Source organism: Rhinatrema bivittatum, chromosome 6 (assembly GCF_901001135.1).
Source record: "Rhinatrema bivittatum chromosome 6, aRhiBiv1.1, whole genome shotgun sequence".
Taxonomy (NCBI): Eukaryota; Metazoa; Chordata; class Amphibia; order Gymnophiona; family Rhinatrematidae; genus Rhinatrema; species Rhinatrema bivittatum.
The window spans coordinates 205,017,949-205,038,492 of record NC_042620.1 but is presented as its reverse complement, the minus strand read 5'-3'; the positions used below and the strand labels follow the sequence as shown (position 1 = coordinate 205,038,492).

General features: G+C 42.6%; 1 protein-coding gene across 1 annotated transcript in view; it reads left to right on the top strand.

The window, feature by feature from the left end:
* The window catches only part of ETV5 (ETS variant 5), a 168,066-nt gene that overhangs the window by 12,518 nt on the left and 135,004 nt on the right, over positions 1-20,544 (top strand). Inside the window, exons 3-5 of the mRNA XM_029606457.1 lie at positions 3,060-3,147; positions 3,876-3,923; positions 4,249-4,299. Coding sequence (XP_029462317.1) covers positions 3,060-3,147; positions 3,876-3,923; positions 4,249-4,299 — 187 coding nt within the window. The remainder of the gene's footprint in view (positions 1-3,059; positions 3,148-3,875; positions 3,924-4,248; positions 4,300-20,544) is intronic.

Below are 20,544 nucleotides of genomic sequence, written 5' to 3'. Positions count from 1 at the left end.
TCACTTATAGGGATCCTTTCCTGATAATTACTCAGGATGGAGTGCAAATTTGGACAGTGCCACCCTTTCTGCTGAATGTAGTTTTAGGGTTTCACATGAATCAGTTTAATTTTGTTGGATGAGCAAAGGTTTGAGTAGCCGCATCCCTTGAATGTGTATGGCAGTATCTGTTGCGTTATCTCAAGGTTACTAAGGAGTTTCACCGATCAGATCATCCTTTCATTTTTCACAGGGATGTAAAGAAGGGAGAAGCAGCCTGTCATGCCACAATGGCATGTTGGATTAAGGAAGTGATAACAGCTGTCTATGTAGCTTCTGATTTGCCCTTACCAGCACAGGTTAGGACTCATTCTACGAGAGAGCAGGTGACGTCATGGGCGGAAAGCCAGCTGGCATCTCCGTCAGATATGTAAAGTAGCAACATGGTCTTCCTTGCAAACCTTTTCCAGGCATAATCATCTGGATGTTTCAGTTAAGGAGGACTCATGTTTGCTGAACTGCCCCCAACACTGCAGTTGCAAGTTTCCTGCCCTAGGAAGAGGTAGCTTTAGTATATCCCAGTTGCATGGACTGGCCTGCCTGGATGAAGAGTAAGGAAAAATTACTATTTACCTGATAACTTCTTTTCCTCTAGGATAGCCAGGTCAGTCCATACTACTGTCTTGTGCTGCCTGGTCTTTGTTAAAATTTCAAGTTGGGGGTTGCAGGCTTAATGTGTGGCCTTATGTTGCCTTTGACATGGTAGTAAGGATTTCTCTCTCTATATCTAAGCAACAAACGAACCTTCCTGAAATACTAATGCAAATATCAATCTAATAAAAATGATTTTTAATTTTAACATACACAAAGTTCTTAAGTAGTGCAATATATAACCATATTTTTACCGAAATGAAGTTTGAACACAGAAAAATATTCACCAAGGAGCTATACATAGAAATACTATGTTCAGTTTATTCTTAAGGAAATGTATAAAATTTCATATGGTTTAGCAGATCAGTAATGTTGATTCTTCAAAATACAGTTGATTTCCTCCTTCATTAGTAATTGTTAGAATTATCTCCCCATTATCTGGTTTCTTTTCCCAACACAGACCTCTGTTTTGCCTTAATAGGCTTCCTCAGGGGGAAGAAAACTACCCAGCTTCCTCACAGAGCCAGATTATCGAATATCCTGATGTATTGTTCAGTTGTCCACAGTTAGCTTTTTCAGGAATACTGACAAGCTGATATCAGTATGAATGTATATGAAGTGATATCAGCGAGTCTGTTTATCTGTCTCCATTTGCTGGTTGACATGAATAACCCAGTTGTATATATTGGCCTACCTGTCCTAAAGGAAAGGAAATTATCGGGTAACTAAAGTGACATTACTAGTCTCCAGAACCTCCCTCCTGCACTTACCTATGTCATTGATACCCATATGTACCATGATAACTGGATCCTCCCCAGAACTCTGTAAAATCCTCGCCATGTGATGTGGTAAGTTCACTACCTTTGCCATAGGGAGACAAGTTGCAAAATGATATTCGTGTCAATCAACCACCAAACTATTTACATTCCTTATGAAGTAACTGCCAGCTACACTGGCAGTCCTAACCCTACTCTCCTGGACACATGGATTTAGACTACTGAATAACCATGAACCTCACTCTAGAGTACTATAGTAGCAGAACAGGATAGAAATGGTTGTAATTAATAAATGCCCCCTGGAGACGCATCCTCAGTTTGAGAAGGCAAGGCAACTCCTAGGCAGGTCCTTGCTACTAGATTGTTTCCTATCACACTAAAATGCCGGTTTCCTACCTGATGACCTTGCTGCTCCTATATATTACAGAGGCTGCTGGACTGGAGTTTAGGCTCTTCTGCTATGTTTCTGAATGTCTTCTTCTCTGTATATTGCACTGTCTGCCTCAGCTCATCCAGGTCTGTCATTCTGGCTTCCAAAGATTGGACTCATTCTCCAAGAGCCATAAACTCTTTGCCAGTATAGTGAGATTTATGGGTCCAATATTCAAATGGCAGGTAGCCAGGTAAGTAGGACTTAACTGGCTATCTAGCGGCCACTGAATACCAGGTTATGATCAGCGGCCGCTGATCATAACCTGGTATTCAGTCACTTATTCGGCTATCTCTTAGCCATAGAACTTTGTGGGTGGAGTAGTGTGGCGCTACTTAGCCTGATAACTTAACTGGCTGAGTAGCGATATTGAGACTTACCAGATAAGTTGTCCTGGTAAGTTACACCTGCTCAATTGAGCAGGTAAGTTACACCTGCTCAATAGCAAGCCTAAACTTAGACAGATACAACTTATCTGGCTAAGTAGCAACTTCTACGCAGATATTCAGCAGCATAGCCGTGCCACTGAGTATCACATAATTTACAGGGTCATTCATCAAAATGTGTTATGGTGGGATTAATGAAAATGAGGGGCAATATTGCACAGAGAGATTGCATAGTGTGTGCCATTGCAAGATTTAACACTGGAAATAACTGCCCTTTTTTTCCTGGTGATAAGCTGTGCGATATGCCCGAAATGGCCGTAATGTAATTTTGCGATAAATTTTGCAAATTGCATTTCGGCAGTTTCTGGGCTTGGGAAGGAGAGGGGGAGAGAGGAGTGAAGTAGAGAGAGAGCTTCTGGGGAGGCCTTCACAGTATTCCACTATTTATAGGACTATAGGAGAGCCAGCTAATAGCTCAAGGTGAGCTGTTGGTGGTGGTTTAGAGGCCAGTCTCACATGCAGAGTGAGACGTACGAACAAGGAGATGTACTATGCTGTTCGTACGTCTCACTCTGCATGTAAAATTAGCCCCTTGACTAGTATGAGGGCCTTATAAATAGTCTTCCTCTCCTTTCTCCCCCCCCTCTCCTCTTTCTCGGTCTCCTTTGAGCAGCAGAATATCCGCATAGGCTTCGAATATCTACCCCTATAAGTTTTGGCCCCGGACAAAACATTGCTCCAGTTTTGCATAATGAAATACTTTTCAGCGACAAATACAGAGCAATTTTTTGACAGGGAGGTTAAATGTAAACTCTCCCCTCTTCTTAATTTTGGTAGAAATCTTGTGCAGAGGAGTGCCGAGCCCAGCCACTGATGAACAGGAAGAGGAGGTTTTTAGATATTGATCTGGCTCATGATTCGGAAGGTAGGAAGAATTTCCCCCTTGCTCACAGCAACAAATGTTCCCTGTGGATGCATAATGCTTTGGTATAGTCAGAAATGTGAGTGGGGAAAAATTTGGCCTGCTAATTTTTTTTTTTTCTTTTGTACAAATTTTCTCTAAAAGTGTTTGCACATTTTACTGCTGCTCTGTATAAACTTGATTTGGAATGTTTGATCTAGGTATATAAACAAAACAAAAAAAAAAACACCTCCTTGCCATATGTATTTCCCACTCTATATCTGTTTGTTTTTCAAATTGGCCAAGAAACTGAATTGAAATATTTGTTGGAGACAGGGGAGGAATCGATCAAGACACTTAATGTAGTTTAGAGTTTGTTTTAGTATAACATTTAAACTTGAAATTGCCAGGTTTGCCTAATATTGCACTGGCATCCATTTGTTACTAATGAATTTTATGAAATACTGGAACATTTTCCACTGGAAAATAAAGAATGGAAAAGTTTTCCACCCTCAGATGTCAATAGTGCTGTATGCCTGCAAATAAGACAACTTCATGTGAATATTTTTGAATTGGCAGGTTTTTTTTTTTTGTCTTCTTTTTTTAGGGTGTACACGTATTAGTTTATGCTTTCAGAGAGTATTTGTTTCATGGAATTAGATGGTTCAGCTGAAAAATTTCTTTGTAATAGTACAGTGTGTAGGATGCAGTATTTTTATGTTTTGTTACGGTTGTAACATTTTTAATTTCAGAACTGTTTCAAGATCTTAGCCAGCTACAGGAGGCTTGGTTAATTGAAGGCAAGTTTTTAATATTGTTACAAAATTTCTAATTTTTCTGTAAGTTAAAATTACTGTACAAATTTGTATATATTCATAAATATGGCCTGATTTTAAAAAGCATTTTACATGCTTAGAAATTGGTTTTACATATATAAATGCACTTTACTCGTGTAAGCGGGCGTTTGAAAAGTGCTACAGTATGCCATTGAATTGCCCATAAGATTTACCTGCATAAGTGCATGGCTTTTGAAAAGTGCTACGATAGTATGTTACAGGGGAATTTTCAAAGGAGTTATGCACATAGGCAATGTGTGTAATGAGCTTTCTTTTGCTTTTGCAATAGCTCAAGTCCCAGAGGATGAACAGTTTGTGCCAGACTTTCAATCAGATAGCTGTAAGTACTTGAGTTTAACCTCCTTGTAGTTTTTTAATGCAGACTTCAGGATATTTTAATGCCTGTTTCTTGTAGGTTGTGGACATATCTTTATGAAATTGCCTTGTACAAATCCATACAGCCTTGACTATCTATTTTTTTTTAATTATTATTTTATTTTATTCTACAAATATAAACAATTGATAAATTGGTGCATAGCTAACTGAAAAGTTACAACTCCTTTCTATGTTAATCAAAGTGGTTTGCAATAAATACATAAAATCAGTTTACAATAAATAATACAAAATAGCAAGCCAAAATAACTAACAATAAAATCATTATCTACAACATACATACTGTTATTAACCATAAAAGGCTTAAATGGTGTCTTTTTCTATATGACCAGGGCAACTCTTGCAATTCGTTGAAATAGTTGAATTTGTGTTCATGGTTGGCTTCCATTTAACATTTTTAAATGATGCATCATTTTGCATTATAGGAATAAATAAATCTCAGTTCTAAAATTTAATAAAGTAGATATAACTATACCAAATTGCTGCAAGATATATTCACAAATTTGTGAATAATTTTCTGATTGCTAAATGTAGTGCAAATAATTTTATGTGAGTGAAAAGGTCTTTAGTTAGTCCAGTATAATTCCCTGCATGCTTTCAAGGATAGAAATGACTGATGAAAGTTGACCTGAGCAGTGTCAAGGGAGTCATTTGCTCAGGAGTATGTTTTCCGGGCATGCTGAAGTAAGTGCACTCCTATGAGGTTTGTAGCATAGTGCAAACTGTGGCTTACTAGTTACAAGTTTTTTCAGTCTTTTTACATTACTTTCCATTGTGGAATATAACTGAGAACTTGGGCTGCGTTTAAAAGGCTGAAGAAATATAGAATCTGGGTATCTCTGTAACTGCTAGTGTTCAGTATCAATCAGTGATATTCTGGGCCACGATAGCAGAGAACACTTTATCCCAGGACAAGCAGGATGCTAGTCCTCACATATGGGTGACGTCATCCACAGAGCCCTTAAGCGGGAAAAACTTCTGGCAAGTTTCTAGAAGCTTTAAACTGGCTGCCTGAGGCTACTGAGCATGCCCGGCATGCCATGATATTCCCTGCCACAGGGGTCTCACTCCAGTCTTCTTTTTTCCGCGCTGCTAGCTGCATCGCAGTTTCCAGGAGCCCCGTGAGTTACCTCACAACGACAAACTTAAATTTCAACTTTTTTACCCTTTACGGGTCTCGCTCCGTTTGTCACCGGCTGGTGACAAACATCGTGTTTCTTTTTCGCGAAAAAGGAATCCGAAATCATCGACAATGTCGACGGAGAAAACTTCCGGATTCAAAAAATGTCCGGCCTGCAACCGGACTATGTCGATTACTGACCCGCACGTCGAGTGCGTTCGCTGTTTGGGTGGAGACCATGACATCGCCTCTTGTGCCCAGTGTCAAGAAATGACGGCGAAAGGACGGAAACTTCGCCATGAGAAAATGGCTCAGATTTTTCAAATCCGGGCATCGCCGTCGCCTTCGTCATCGACTAAATCTTCACCGGTAGGCTTATCGAAGAAGATACTTCTAAAGACAAGAATCCCAGAAGGTTCGGGGGACGCTTCATCGCCAACACCATCTGTGGCATCGTCAAAGTCTGTGTCTGAGATTCGCACAAAACATAAGCATCGCAGACATCATTCAATTCCTCCATTACCACCACCGGAGGAACCGGTATCTAAACAGCGGAAGTTGTCATCGACCTCCGCAACACCTACAGAGGAATCGATACCATCGACGTCCGTAACAGACTTAACTGCTTTGATTAAGAAAATTGTTACGGATGCCCTTAAAGAGAGCATGCCGGCGACATCGCCGATGCCGGCCCTAGGACAGATGCTGACCTCCGGGTCGATGCCGACTCTTCAGTCGATGCCGGCCATCGGGCCGATGCCGATTAATTCAATCGATGCCGACCATCGAGTCGATGCCCTCCTCGATATCGATGCCGGTGCCATCATCGTCGATCTCGATGCCGAGGACGACTGCCGCATCGCCGTTAACAGTTTTTTCCATGCCGATGGATGCGGCCAGCTGCTCCTCAGTGATACCGGCTGATCCAATGATTTCTACAGCTTCATCTTCGATACAGCTGTCAGGGCCATCGATGGAATCGACTATTTTACAAACCTCGATGTCCACAATGACTTCCAGGCCTATCTCCTCATTGATTCCCATTTCCATGTTCTCATTTCTAACTTCAGCACTTCCTCCTGCTGCACAAGTAACACCACAATACACCCTAGCTCCCTCTAGAGCTCCAGGGCAAGGAAAAAAGGCATCAGGGAAGTCTAAGCACACATCCCTGCAGGCCCCAGAAGTTTCTTCTGGAAGACAACTTCATGCAATTCTTACAAAAAGATATCAGGATCTTTTAGCTTCCTTGCCTTCACAGCCTGAGGAAGAAAGTGATGCCAGTGATGGTGTGCCAGACACCCAAGATCCTTTACAAGGACCATCTGGGATATCACCAGCTAAGAGGGGGGACCATCATTCATACCAGCCCCCAACAGATACATGGTCAGATACACAATCGGAGCATTCTTCAGAGGATTTTTTATCAGAAGGTACTCCGCCTCAGGCCAAGAAACAATCCCCTCCTGAGGATTTATCCTTTGCTTCCTTCATTCAAGAAATGTCAGAATCCATCCCTTTCCAGCTACAAGCGGAGAAGGATGAAAGACAGCAGACCCTGGAGATACTACAATTTGTAGATCCCCCAAAACATAACTTAGCTATCCCAGTACACGAAGTGCTGCTGCAACTTCAACAAAGGATTTGGGAGCACCCGTGTACAACACCTGGAGTAAATCGTAGAGTGGACTCTACGTATTTAGTCCAAGCAGCCCCAGGGTTCCAGAAGCCACAACTGCCACATAGCTCATTAGTTGTGGAATCTGCACAAAAGAAGTCACGCAGATCTAGAACGCACGCCTCTATCCCTCCAGGGAAAGATAACAGATTCTTAGACCTTATGGGGCGGAAGATTTACCAGGGAGCAATGCTGAATGCTAAGATTGCTGCGTACCAGTTGTATATGACTCAGCATCAAAGAAATCTGTGGAAGCAGATTGAGGAATTTCTTCCATCTCTACCTCAACAACAGCAGGAGGCAGCACAACAGATTGTGCAGAAGGGTCTGGATGCGGGCAAACATGAGGTGCGAGCGGCGTATGATGCCTTTGAGACTTCTTCCAGAACTGCAGCATCAGGCATCAGTGCGCGAAGATGGGCCTGGTTGAAGGCTTCGGACTTACATCCAGAAGTCCAGGATAAGCTAGTGGACTTACCTTGCCAAGGTGACAACTTGTTCGGAACAAAGGTGCAAGATGCCGTCAGACAGCTTAGAGAGCACTCTGAAACGTTAAAGCAGCTCTCTACTTTGTCCCATGATCCTACAACTCACCCTGCCCGCAGGCCTCCACGTAGAGACACCAGACGGCCTTTCTACAGGCCGAGGAGATATTACCCTCAGACCTCTAGACCACGCTCTACAAGGCCTCAACAACGGCCTCAGCAAAGACAGCAGAGAGCGGCAAGGCCGCAGCCTCCGCCCCAAACAGCTTCCACCTCTGGTTTTTGAAAGCAGTCCCGGAGAACAGAGCCAACCAAACCCCTTTCCAGATTTACCAGTAGGGGGAAGGATTTCCCAATTTTACAACGAATGGGAAAGCATCACCACAGATCAATGGGTCTTATCCATAGTTCATCAGGGTTACCGCCTGGACTTCACAACTCTTCCGCAGGAGTTTCCACCACAAACCTCCTATCTAGAACACATTCCTCAATTGCAAATGGAATTATCTACTCTTCTGAAAGCAAAAGCTGTGGAACACGTACCACACTCACAGAAGGGAAGAGGATTCTATTCCCGGTATTTCCTCATTCCAAAGAAAACCGGAGGACTTCGTCCCATTCTAGATCTCAGGAATCTCAACAAATTTCTAAAGAGAGAAAAATTCAGAATGGTATCATTAGGCACCATGCTTCCTCTCATACAAAGGGGGGATTGGCTTTGTTCTCTGGATCTCCAAGACGCTTATACGCACATACCTATATTCCCACCTCATCGCAAGTACCTAAGATTCAAGGTGGGACACCAGCATTTTCAATACAGAGTCCTACCATTCGGCCTCGCCTCAGCTCCCAGAGTATTCACCAAATGCCTAGCAGTAATAGCAGGACATTTGCACAAACAAGGTATTCATGTCTTCCCTTACCTAGACGATTGGCTAATAAAAAGCCAGTCGCACCAAGGAGCACTAACTTCTCTCCGTTACACAATACAGTTACTTCACAGACTGGGTTTTCTCATAAATTTTCAAAAATCCCACCTCCATCCGTCTCATCTGCTACAATACATAGGAGCAGAATTAGACACAAACCTTGCACAGGCTTTTCTTCCAGAAGATCGTGCTCAAACACTGTCCCAGTTGGCGTACTCCATGTCCATACAACCACAAGTGACAGCTCATCAGTTTCTCATCTTGCTAGGCCACATGGCTTCCACGGTTCATGTTACTCCGATGGCAAGACTTGCCATGCGACTAACCCAATGGACTCTTCGCTCACAATGGATCCAAGCCATTCAACCGCTTCACTCGCGCATTCAAGTAACCCACCAGCTACGCTCATCGCTACAATGGTGGACACTCAAGGACAATTTGCGCAAGGGCCTACCCTTCCAGAAACCGATCCCTCAGATAACATTAACTACAGATGCATCCACCTTGGGATGGGGAGCTCATGTGAACTCTTTCCAAATGCAAGGAACTTGGACAAAACTCGAAGCCACTTATCAAATCAATTTTCTGGAACTTCGAGCTATACGTTATGCGCTGCATGCGTTCAAGGACTGCCTTTCACACAAGACGGTGCTAATTCAGACAGACAATACGGTAGCCATGTGGTACATCAACAAACAGGGAGGTACGGGTTCGTATCTCCTGTGTCAGGAAGCTGCACAAATTTGGGACTGGGCTTTGACTCACTCAATGTTCCTACAGGCCACTTGTCTAGCAGGGATTCAAAATGTGCTAGCAGACCGACTCAGTCGCCAGTTCCAACTGCACGAATGGTCTCTAAATCCCTCTGTTGCGACCAAACTATTCCAACGTTGGGGACAACCAACAACAGACCTCTTTGCGTCGCACCTGAACCACAAAGTGGACAACTTCTGTTCTCTACACAACCAGAAGAACCAGCCAGCCAAGGACGCTTTTGCTCGCCCTTGGAACTCAGGCCTACTATATGCATATCCTCCAATACCGCTTATCACCAAGACGCTGGTGAAACTACAGCAGGACAAGGGGTCCATGATTCTCATAGCCCCATATTGGCCTCGACAAGTATGGTTTCCCACACTGCTAGACCTGTCAATCAAGGATCCAATACGCCTGGGAGTAGCTCCCACTCTCATCACTCAGAATCAGGGCCGGTTGCGCCATCCCAACCTTCAATCCCTATCCTTGACAGCATGGATGTTGAAAGCTTGATCTTACAATCACTTAATCTCTCAACTAATGTTTCTCAAGTGCTTATAGCTTCCCGCAAACCTTCCACAAGAAAGAATTATTCTTTCAAATGGAAACGATTTACTTCCTGGTGCAAGCAAAACAATACGGATCCTTTCACTTGCCCCACAACTACTCTTCTAGATTATCTGTACTATCTCTCAGACTCTGGTCTTCAGACATCGTCAATCAGAGTACATTTGAGTGCAATCTCAGCTTATCATAACAAGATAGGAGATGCACCTATCTCCACACAACCTCTTGTCAGTAGATTCATGAGAGGTCTAACTCAGCTTAAACCACCAATTCGGCCCCCAGCTACACAATGGGACCTCAATCTGGTCTTAACAGGTTTAATGCGTTCTCCCTTTGAACCCATAGATACCTGTGAAATTAAATTTCTCACATGGAAAACTATTTTCCTCATAGCCATTACATCAGCTAGGAGGGTTAGTGAAATGCAAGCACTTGTCACATATGAACCTTATACAAAGTTCCTCCATGACAGAGTGGTTCTCCGAACACATCCAAAATTCCTTCCTAAGGTAGTTACGGAATTCCACTTAAATCAAACTATAGTTCTACCCACATTCTTTCCAAAGCCTCACTCTCATCAAGGCGAAAGAGCTTTACACACTTTGGACTGTAAACGTGCATTGTCCTATTATTTGAATCGCACTACGTCCCTCAGAAAATCCAATCAGCTTTTTGTCTCTTATGACCCAAATAAGCCAGGTAAAGCAGTGGGAAAGCATACTCTATCTAATTGGTTAGCAGACTGCATACAATTTTGCTATACAAAAGCAGGCCTTCCTCTCCAAGGGCGAGTAAAGGCACATTCAGTACGAGCAATGTCAACCTCAGTTGCACATTTTCGTTCAGTACCAATCATTGACATTTGTAAAGCAGCAACATGGAGTTCCCTTCACACCTTTGCAGCTCATTACTGTTTGGACAAGGAAGGACGACAAGATTCCGCCTATGGACAATCTGTCTTAAAGAACTTGTTTCCAGTTTAATCCCAACTCCCTCTACATCCAGCCTGATGTGATCTTCGGCTGCATCATGTCCTCTAACATGCATCACTGCTTCCTGCATGGACAATGACTCAGCCTCTAGCTTGCTAATCACCCATATGTGAGGACTAGCATCCTGCTTGTCCTGGGATAAAGCAAAATTGCTTACCTTGTAATAGGTGTTATCCCAGGACAGCAGGATGTAGTCCTCACGAAACCCACCCACCACCCCGAGGAGTTGGGCATCAGACTTTATTATTTTCGTTTTGCTATCGCTTATTGCTACATACAAGACTGGAGTGAGACCCCTGTGGCAGGGAATATCATGGCATGCCGGGCATGCTCAGTAGCCTCAGGCAGCCAGTTTAAAGCTTCTAGAAACTTGCCAGAAGTTTTTCCCGCTTAAGGGCTCCGTGGATGACGTCACCCATAAGTGAGGACTACATCCTGCTGTCCTGGGATAACACCTATTACAAGGTAAGCAATTTTGCTTTATTTAAATAAATAAGGATATGTAGCTTAATGTTGTAAACAGTTTGAGATTAGTTTAGTTTTGTTTTCTATGAAATATTACATTATATGCACAATGGAATTAATTACTTTGTGATTGGGAAGCTTGCCTTTAAATTGCTTTAGACCTTTTTCCCCCCTTTTTGTTAATTCTCTTGAGGTTAAAGTTTGCAGTTTCTGTCTGAAGCAGTGTAAATTCCAGTCTGTGTGGAAAGAGGTTTTGTCAAGTGCTCTTTTGAAATACCTCCTGAGATTTCATTTTTGTTTAACCTGTGGGATGTGGTTTTGTAGACAGAGCTACCACTTTTAATTCATTGATGGGACATTAGAAAAACAAAACATTTTTGAAAGGGGATTTGTAGGAGTAGAGGTAAATAGTAAAAGCTTTTTGTTTAAACATGTTAAGGAGTGCTCTACATTTTAGAGCTGGCAAGATCATTTTGCAAGTACTTCATTAACAATTTGGGTGATAGAAGCTTATGAATGGCATAATGTAGAAAGTGGTTGCTAGTATTTTCAAAGTGCTTATTTGAGTAAGAAGAGGATAGTGAGCCAAATATCAAAGCAGTGTCTGCTGTATATTTCAGTCTTCACTTGCACAACGTGCAACAGGTTTGACATCCTTGCAGGATAAGTCTAGATGGCTATTCTGAGGGGGGGGAATGGCCATTTTGGCTCCAGGCAATTCCATACCAGTACTAAACCCACTTCATCACAACATCATTGGAATGGCTTTTATGATTCGCTTATTTTCTGGCAATGTCCTCTTCTTGCTCATTCTGTTCTGACCTGAAAAAGAGTACTAGTATTCTTGAAAGCTAGTTGAGAAATGTATCGTTAATCCAATAAAAAGGTATCACTTTCTTTTTTTAAACTTGTTAAACTTTATTTCCATGCATTCACTGTCTTTGTTGGCATATTGTGGAGGAGTAAGAAGGAAAGTTTGCCTTTTTGTAGATGACACATCTGCAACAGTATGGACAGTAGACTGAATGAGAAGTGATCTAAGAGAGCCCGAGGAGTGGTCACATACTTTCAGTGCTAAATAGTGCAGTGTCATATAGTTGGGAGTACAGAAATCAAAGAAAGCACTATGCAATAGATAGTGAAGAACTGATGTGCACTGACGTGGACATTAACCATTAGGTCATTGTGTCTGGAACCCGAGGTAGCAAAACAGTGTCATAAGGCTGTGGCCAGATCCCGGAGGATGCTTGGGTGCATAGGGAGAGGCATAACTAGTAGCAAAAGTAGTAATGCTTATTTTCAGGTCATTATTGAGGCTTCACCTAGAGCAGCCAGTAAGGTTTTCAGGATATTTCTAATTAATATGCACGAGATTCGTTTGCATGTACTACCTCATGCAGTTATTTCTCATGCATATTCATTAGGGATATTCTCAAAAGCTGTCTGGCTAAGGTCTTGCAAGGATTGCTAGCAACTTGCCTGGCTTATTTCCATGATGAAACAATTTACTATGAAACCAATAATTTTTGAATCACTTTGATGTAAAAGCTGATTCAAAGTAGTCCTGATAGCTGATATATTTGAGATTCAATCTGTTTGCAAGTTTTGCACATGCCCTGCCTTGAGAGCAGTCAATTCCTTAGTTAAGCGTAGAATCTCAGCATCACAACTTTTTGTTTGCTGGTTTCATAAGAAATTAACTCAACCTACATAACTGCTTTCCCCACCTCCCAAAGTATGTTGGGAGTAATCTCAGGAGAAGTATTGATCTCTAAATAATCTTACCATTTATCATTTACCAGCTGCTTGAAAGTGGAATCAATATATAGAGAAGGGTTAAGTCTTCACTTAAAGGCCTTAGATGGGGGAGGGTCCATATGAAGCTGGAAAGAAATAGAGGCATGATCTGGAATCGATGCGACCTCAATATCTGCACGCCTAATCATAGGAAACATCCTATTCCTCAACACAAAGTAGTTTATATGGGAGTAACAACAATTATGAGGTTCAGAATAAAAGGGAAAAAATCTTGTTCCCTAGGATGCAGTACTCACCAAATGTCTAATAACTGGAGTTCTTTCATTAGAAAAGAAATACCAGTAGTTAGATTGCTTAGACAAGCTTTAAAAAGTGGTTTAGCATTGATACTAGAATCTGCAAGTACATTAAAATTACCCCCCAAACAAGAGACCCACTTTTCAACGATCGTGGGAACCTTTTATTAAGTGGCTTACCGATCAATCTACGGCTGGGAGCAAATAGGATGTCTTTATAATCTCTTATATTATTGTATATATTTTCTTGCACCTCTCTTATTTCCATGGACACTGTTACTGAGAAATAACCACCAAGAGTCAAATTTGATATTCCATGAGATTTATTATGTAAAGTGTACTCACTGGTTGGCATCTTGTTTTATGTCTTAATGCCATGCTGAACTGAACAATTCGCCTACTTTCAACCTTTTGGTCATTATTCTTTATATGTTTTATGTTATAAGTTTTAAGAGAAGAGATGGGATAGGGAGGGAGGTTTACGGGGGGGGGGGGGGGGGGGTTCTATGATAACTGTATTGGCCTCAATGTTTCATTGTACCGCATTGCTTTATCGCGTTCAATAAAAATTTACATAAAACTAAATAAATAAAATCACCCCCCAAGACAATTAAGTATTCAGGAAACTGACTGTCAGGTTTGATAAACATGTACAGGGTCCGATGTGTTTATTATTTTACAGTGAACATGGTAGTAGAGGGAGTTTGTGATACTGTTAAGATGACACCAGAATCATAATATCTTTTTTGTTCGGTGAGTTGTACAAGGAAATGTCTTAGTTCTGCTCTGTTCACTTTGAGACTGATGTAATAAGACCCGCAGCAAAACAGGCGCTCATTATGGGCACAGGTTTTGGTCACAGCGGGCGGCTGAAGCTGCCGCTTCTGCGGGATGTAAAAAAAAAAAGCAAATGATTTGCACGCAGAAAACCGCGCATGTATGGAAAAATGCGTGTACCTAGGCCCTGTACCACACTTATGTAATAAGCGGCCGCATCCGCGCTCAAAACCCATGCATAAAAGTGAGTGAGCGAGCGAACAGGTCTCCCTATTAAGTGAAAGTATGACCCTGGAAAGTATTTTTAATATTTCCAATAACTATGCTGCAGAAAACATAAGAACATAAGAAAATGCCATACTGGGTCAGACCAAGGGTCCATCAAGCCCAGCATCCTGTCTCCAACAGTGGTCAATCCAGGCCATAAGAACCTGGCAAGTACCCAAAAACTAAGTCTATTCCATGTTACCATTGCTAATGGCAGTGGCTATTCTCTAAGTGAATTTAATAGCAGGTAATGGACTTCTCCTCCAAGAACTTATCCAATCCTTTTTTAAACACAGCTATACTAACTGCACTAATCACATCCTCTGGCAACAAATTCCAGAGTTTAATTGTGCGTTGAGTAAAAAAGAACTTTCTCCGATTAGTTTTAAATGTGCCCAATGCTAACTTCATGGAGTGCCCCCTAGTCTTTCTATTATCCAAAAGAGTAAATAACCGATTCACATCTACTCGTTCTAGACTTCTCATGATTTTAAACACCTCTATCATATCCCCTCTCAGCCGTCTCTTCTCCAAGCTGAAAAGTCCTAACCTCTTTAGTCTTTCCTCATAGGGAAGCTGTTCCATTCCCCTTACCATTTTGGTAGCCCTTCTCTGTACCTTCTCCATCGCAATTATCTTTTTTGAGATGCGGTGACCAGAATTGTACACAGTATTCAAGGTGCAGTCTCACCATGGAGCGATACAGAGGCATTATGACATTTTCCGTTTTATTGACCATTTCCTTTCTAATAATTCCCAACATTCTGTTTGCTTTTTTGACTGCCGCAGTACACTGAACCGACGATTTCAATGTGTTATCCACTATGATTCCTAGATCTTTCTTGGGTTGTAGCACCTAATATGGAAACCCAACATTGTGTAATTATAGCATGGGTTATTTTTCCCTATATGCATCACCTTGCACTTATCCACATTAAATTTCATCTGCCATTTGGATGCCCAATTTTCCAGTCTCACAAGGTCTTCCTGCAATTTCACAATCTGCTTGTGATTTAACTACTCTGAACAATTTTGTATCATCTGCAGATTTGATTACCTCACTCGTCGTATTTTTTTCCAGATCATTTATAAATATATTGAAAAGTAAGGGTCCCAGTACAGATCCCTGAGGTACTCCACTGTCCACTCCCATCCACTGAGAAAATTGTCCATTTTCTTTGAGATGCCTCTTATCCAATACCTCCGCAATTAAACTATCTTGCTCGAACTGAGCTCATTATGACTTTTGATTTTTAAGTTACGGCTCTGTTCGGGCCTTTTTTACTCTATTTACTTCCAAGCTGTAAAGCCTCCAAGTTTATAGTCCTTGTTCAATGTAACTTTCTTGCTCTCTTTCTGATTATAACTTTTTGTTCCGTTTTTTGTTACAAGTTTCTATCCCTCGTTCGATGTAAACCAATCTGATATGGTATTCAACCATGAAGCTCGGTATAGAAAAATGTGAAAGAAATAAATAAATAAATTTAATCCTACTCTCTGTTTCCTGTCTTTTAGCCAGTTTGCAATCCACGAAAGGACATCGCCACTTTTCCTAGAAGCCTCTCATGAGGAACTTCGTCAAACGCCTTCTGAAAATCCAAGTATACTACATCTACTGGTTCACCTTTAGCCACATGTTTATTAACTCCTTCAAAAAAGTGAAGCAGATTTGTGAGGCAAGACTTGCCTTGGGTAAAGCCATGCTGACTTTGTTCCATTAAACCATGTCTTTCTATATGTTCTGTGATTTTGATGTTTAGAACACTTTCCACTATTTTTCCTGGCACTGAAGTCAGGCTAACCAGTCTGTAGTTTCCTGGATCGCCCCTGGAGCCCTTTTTAAATATTGGGGTTACATTTGCTATCCTCCAGTCTTCAGGTACAATGGATGATTTTAATGATAGGTTACAAATTTTTACTAATAGGTCTGAAATTTCATTTTTTAATGCCTTCAGAACTCTGGGGTGTATACCATCCGGTCCAGGTGATTTACTACTCTTCAGTTTGTCAGTCAGGTCTACCACATCTTCTAGGTTCACCATGATTTGATTCAGTCCATCTGAATCATTACCCATGAAAACCTTCTCCATTACTGGTACCTCCCCCCAACATCCTCTTCAGTAAACACCGAAGCAAAGAAATCATTTAATCTTTCCGCAATGGCCTTATCTTCTCTAAGTGCCCCTTTAACCCCTTGATCATGTAACGGTCCAACTGACTCCCTCACAGGCTTTCTGCTTCGGATATATTTTAAAACGTTTTTACTGTGAGTTTTTGCCTCTACAGCCAACTTCTTTTCAAATTCTCTCTTAGCCTGTCTTATCAATGTCTTACATTTAACTTGCCAGTGTTTATGTATTATCCTATTTTCTTCTGTTGGTTCCTTCTTCCAATTTTTGAATGAAGATCTTTTGGCTAAAATAGCTTCTTTCACCTCCCCTTTTAACCATGCTGGTAATTGTTTTGCCTTCTTTCCACCTTTCTTAATGTGTGGAATACGTGTAGACTGTGCTTCTAGAATGGTATTTTTTAGCAATGACCACGCTTCTTGGACATTTTTTTACTTTTGTAGCTGCTCCTTTCAGTTTTTTTTCTAACAATTTTTCCCTTTTGAAAGTTTAGCACGAGAACCTTGGATTTGCACACTGTCCCTCTTCCAGTCATTAAATCAAATTTGATCATATTATGATCATTATTGCCAAGCGGTCCCACCATCGTTACCTCTCTCACCAAGTCCTGTGCTCCACTGAGAATTAGATCTAAAATTGCTCCCTCTCTCGTCGGTTCCTGAACCAATTGCTCCATAAAGCTATCATTTATTCCATCCAGGAACGTTATGTCTCTTGCGTGACCCGATGATACATTTACCCAGTCAATATTGGGGTAATTGAAGTCTCCCATTATTACCGCACTACCAATTTGGTTAGCTTCTCTAATTTCTCTTACCATTTCACTGTCCGTCTCACCATCTTGACCAGGTGGAAAGTAGTATACCCCTATCACTATAGTCTTCCCCGACACACAAGGAATTTCTACCCATAAAGATTCAATTTTGTATTTAGTCTCATGCAGGATGTTTATCCTGTTTGACTCTATGCCATCCCGGACACAAAGCGCCACACCTCCTCCCGGGTGCTCCTCTCTGTCATTGCGATATAATTTGTACCCCGGTATAGCACTGTCCCATTGGTTATCCTCTTTTCACCATGTCTCTGAGATGCCAATTAAGTCTGTCATCATTCACAGCTATACATTCTAATTCTCCCATCTTACTTCTTAGACTTCTGGCATTAGCATACAGACATTTCAAAGTTTGTTTTTTGTTTGTATTTTCATTCTGCTTTTTAATTGATAGGGATAAGTTAGAATTTTTTTAGCTCAGGTGAGTTTTTAGTTACAGGCACTTGTACTGTTTTTCTAATTATTGGAACCTCACTGTCTGGATGCCCTAATTCTAATGCATCAATAGTATCCTTTGAAGGTACCTCTCTCCGAACCATGCGCTGCTGAGCGACGGTCGGCTTTCCCCTTTGTTCTAGTTTAAAAGCTGCTCTATCTCCTTTTTATAGGTTAGCGCCAGCAGTCGGGTTCCACCCTGTTTAAGGTGGAGCCCATCCCTTCGGAAGAGACGCCCCCTTCCCCAAAAGGTTCCCCAGTTCCTAACAAAACTGTATCCCTCTTCCTTGCACCATCGTCTCATCCACGCATTGAGACTCCGGAGTTCTGCCTGCCTCTGGTGACCTGCGCGTGGAACAGGGAGCATTTCAGAGAATGCTACCCTTGAGGTTCTGGATTTAAGCTTTCTACCTAACAGCCTAAATTTGTCTCCCAGAACCTCCCTCCCACATTTTCCTATGTCGTTGGTGCCCACATGTACCATGACAGCCGGCTCTCCCAGCACTGTCTAAAATCCTATCTAGGTGATGCGTGAGGTCCACCACCTTCGCACCAGGTAGGCATGTTACCAGGCGGTCCTCATGCTCACCAGCCACCCAGCTATCTACATTCCTAATAATCGAATCACCAACTATGACGGCCGACCTAACCCTTCCCTCTTGGGCAGTAGGCCTTGGGGAGATATCCTCAGTGCGAAAGGACAATGCATCACCTGGAGAGCAGGTCCTTGCTACAGGATCCTTTCCCGCTGCACCTGGTTGGTGCTCTCCCATCATGAGACCCTCTTCCTCCAAGGCAGCACCAGGGCTGCCAGTCTGAAGTTGGGACTTGACTACTATGTCCCTGAAGGTCTCATCTATATACCTCTCTGTCTGCCTCAGCTCCTCCAGGTCTGCCACTCTAGCCTCCAGAGATCGGACTCGTTCTCTGAGAGCCAGGAGCTCTTTGCATCGCATGCACATGTACAACTTCTCACCGGTGGGTGAAAAATCATACATGTGACACTCTATGCAAAAGACTGGGAAGCCCCCCTCTTGCTGCTGGACTGCTGCCTTCATCTCAATTTTGATCAGTTCCTAGTTAAGTTTTAGGTTGCTATGGGAGTAGGAATGTGTCTAACGTCCTTTAAATGTATTAGTGAATTCACTATGTGTCGGGTAGTGGCCTTCCGGGGTCTGATCGAATTCTCAAAGTTTTTGTTGATGGTTTTTTTTTTGTTTTTGTGAAAGTGGCACAAATTATATGGCAAATATTTTCATGGATGCTAATTCACAAGTCTTGCTGCTCTTCTGGCCATGTATGTGTCCCCCCAGGGAAGCACCTACCTCTGAGAAAAATCTATACGATAAGGCGCCTAGCTTACCTTGCTGTTTGGGTGCTGAGCTTGACACTTAGTTGCTCACAAATCTGCATAATCAGGCATCTTTCTGATCTTGCTGCTCAGGCGCTCTTCTGGCTGTATATCTGGCTGCTCAGAAGTCGAGAAAAGTGCCTAGGGAAACACCTACCTAAGCTGGCTGTTCTGATGCCCAGAAAAGCACCTAGCTAAGCTGGCCACTCGACACCAAGATAGGCGCTTAGCAATGTGGTTTTCAGGACACTAGTTTGCTGACATAGGGCCCCCCCCCCCCCCAAGTTAGTGTTGACACTTAACTTGTGCCATGGCGGTGGTAAACCCGCATTAGCGCGGCTCCCTGCATTGCTTATGATTAGCTAATCGCCTCCTTTGCATGCCGTTAGTATGCATTTGTGCAGGAAAAACCACAGCTTTGTAAGCGCATCTGTATGCTTTTTTTTTTTCCCCGTGCACAAAACCCTTATTTTCTCACAGGACAAGCAAAATGGTAGTCCTCACATATGGGTGACATCATAGGATGGAGCCCAATCATGGAACATTTTTTTTTGTCAAAGTTTCTAGAACTTTGACTGTCACCTACTGGGCATGCCCAGGATGGCACTAACCTGCAACCAGCAGGGGTCCTCCTTCAGTCTTCTTTTTTCTGCGCAGCAGGAGCAACGTGGGTTAAGGAGATCTTAGAGATTCCTGACAGGAATTTTCCTCACGGAATTACTTCAAACTTTAATACCCCAAAGGGGTCCCCCTCTTGAATTTTTTACTTCCACGGTACTCCGGTAAGGTTTTACCCGATTCTGGTCGATTCCCGCCGAATTTGGCCCTCGCGTCCTACTGGCCATCGACTGCACCACGGTTAAATTTTTTCAAAGGCCATGGCGTCGGGGTACCGTCAGTGTCCTGATTACACTCGTACCATGTCCATCACAGACCCCATAAGGTCTGTGTAACGTGCTTCGGGTGTGAGCATGATGTCCTGACTTGCACCAAATGTGCCTTAATGACACCAAAAGGTCGCAAAGCCAGAATGGAGAAGATAGAACTTCTCTTTTGGTCTCAAACTCCGATGCTGTCCATAGCTTCGTCGTCCGAACCAGCACCGTCCATGTCGTGCCAGTATCTGGCACCGGCCAGTATCCGTCCAGCGTCGACGACTTCCCGGCCATCTACTACCTCTGCTCCCCCTCAGGATCGAGGGGATCGTAGAAAGAAACATCGTCATCGACACCGAAAGCCTCTGACCATCGACGAAGGCAAATCATCGACCTCGCCATTGTCTGTGCCTCCATCGAAGAAATCTCATCCAGAAAAGGCATCGACTTTCTGAGACTGGGTCACCGAGGCAACCCTCA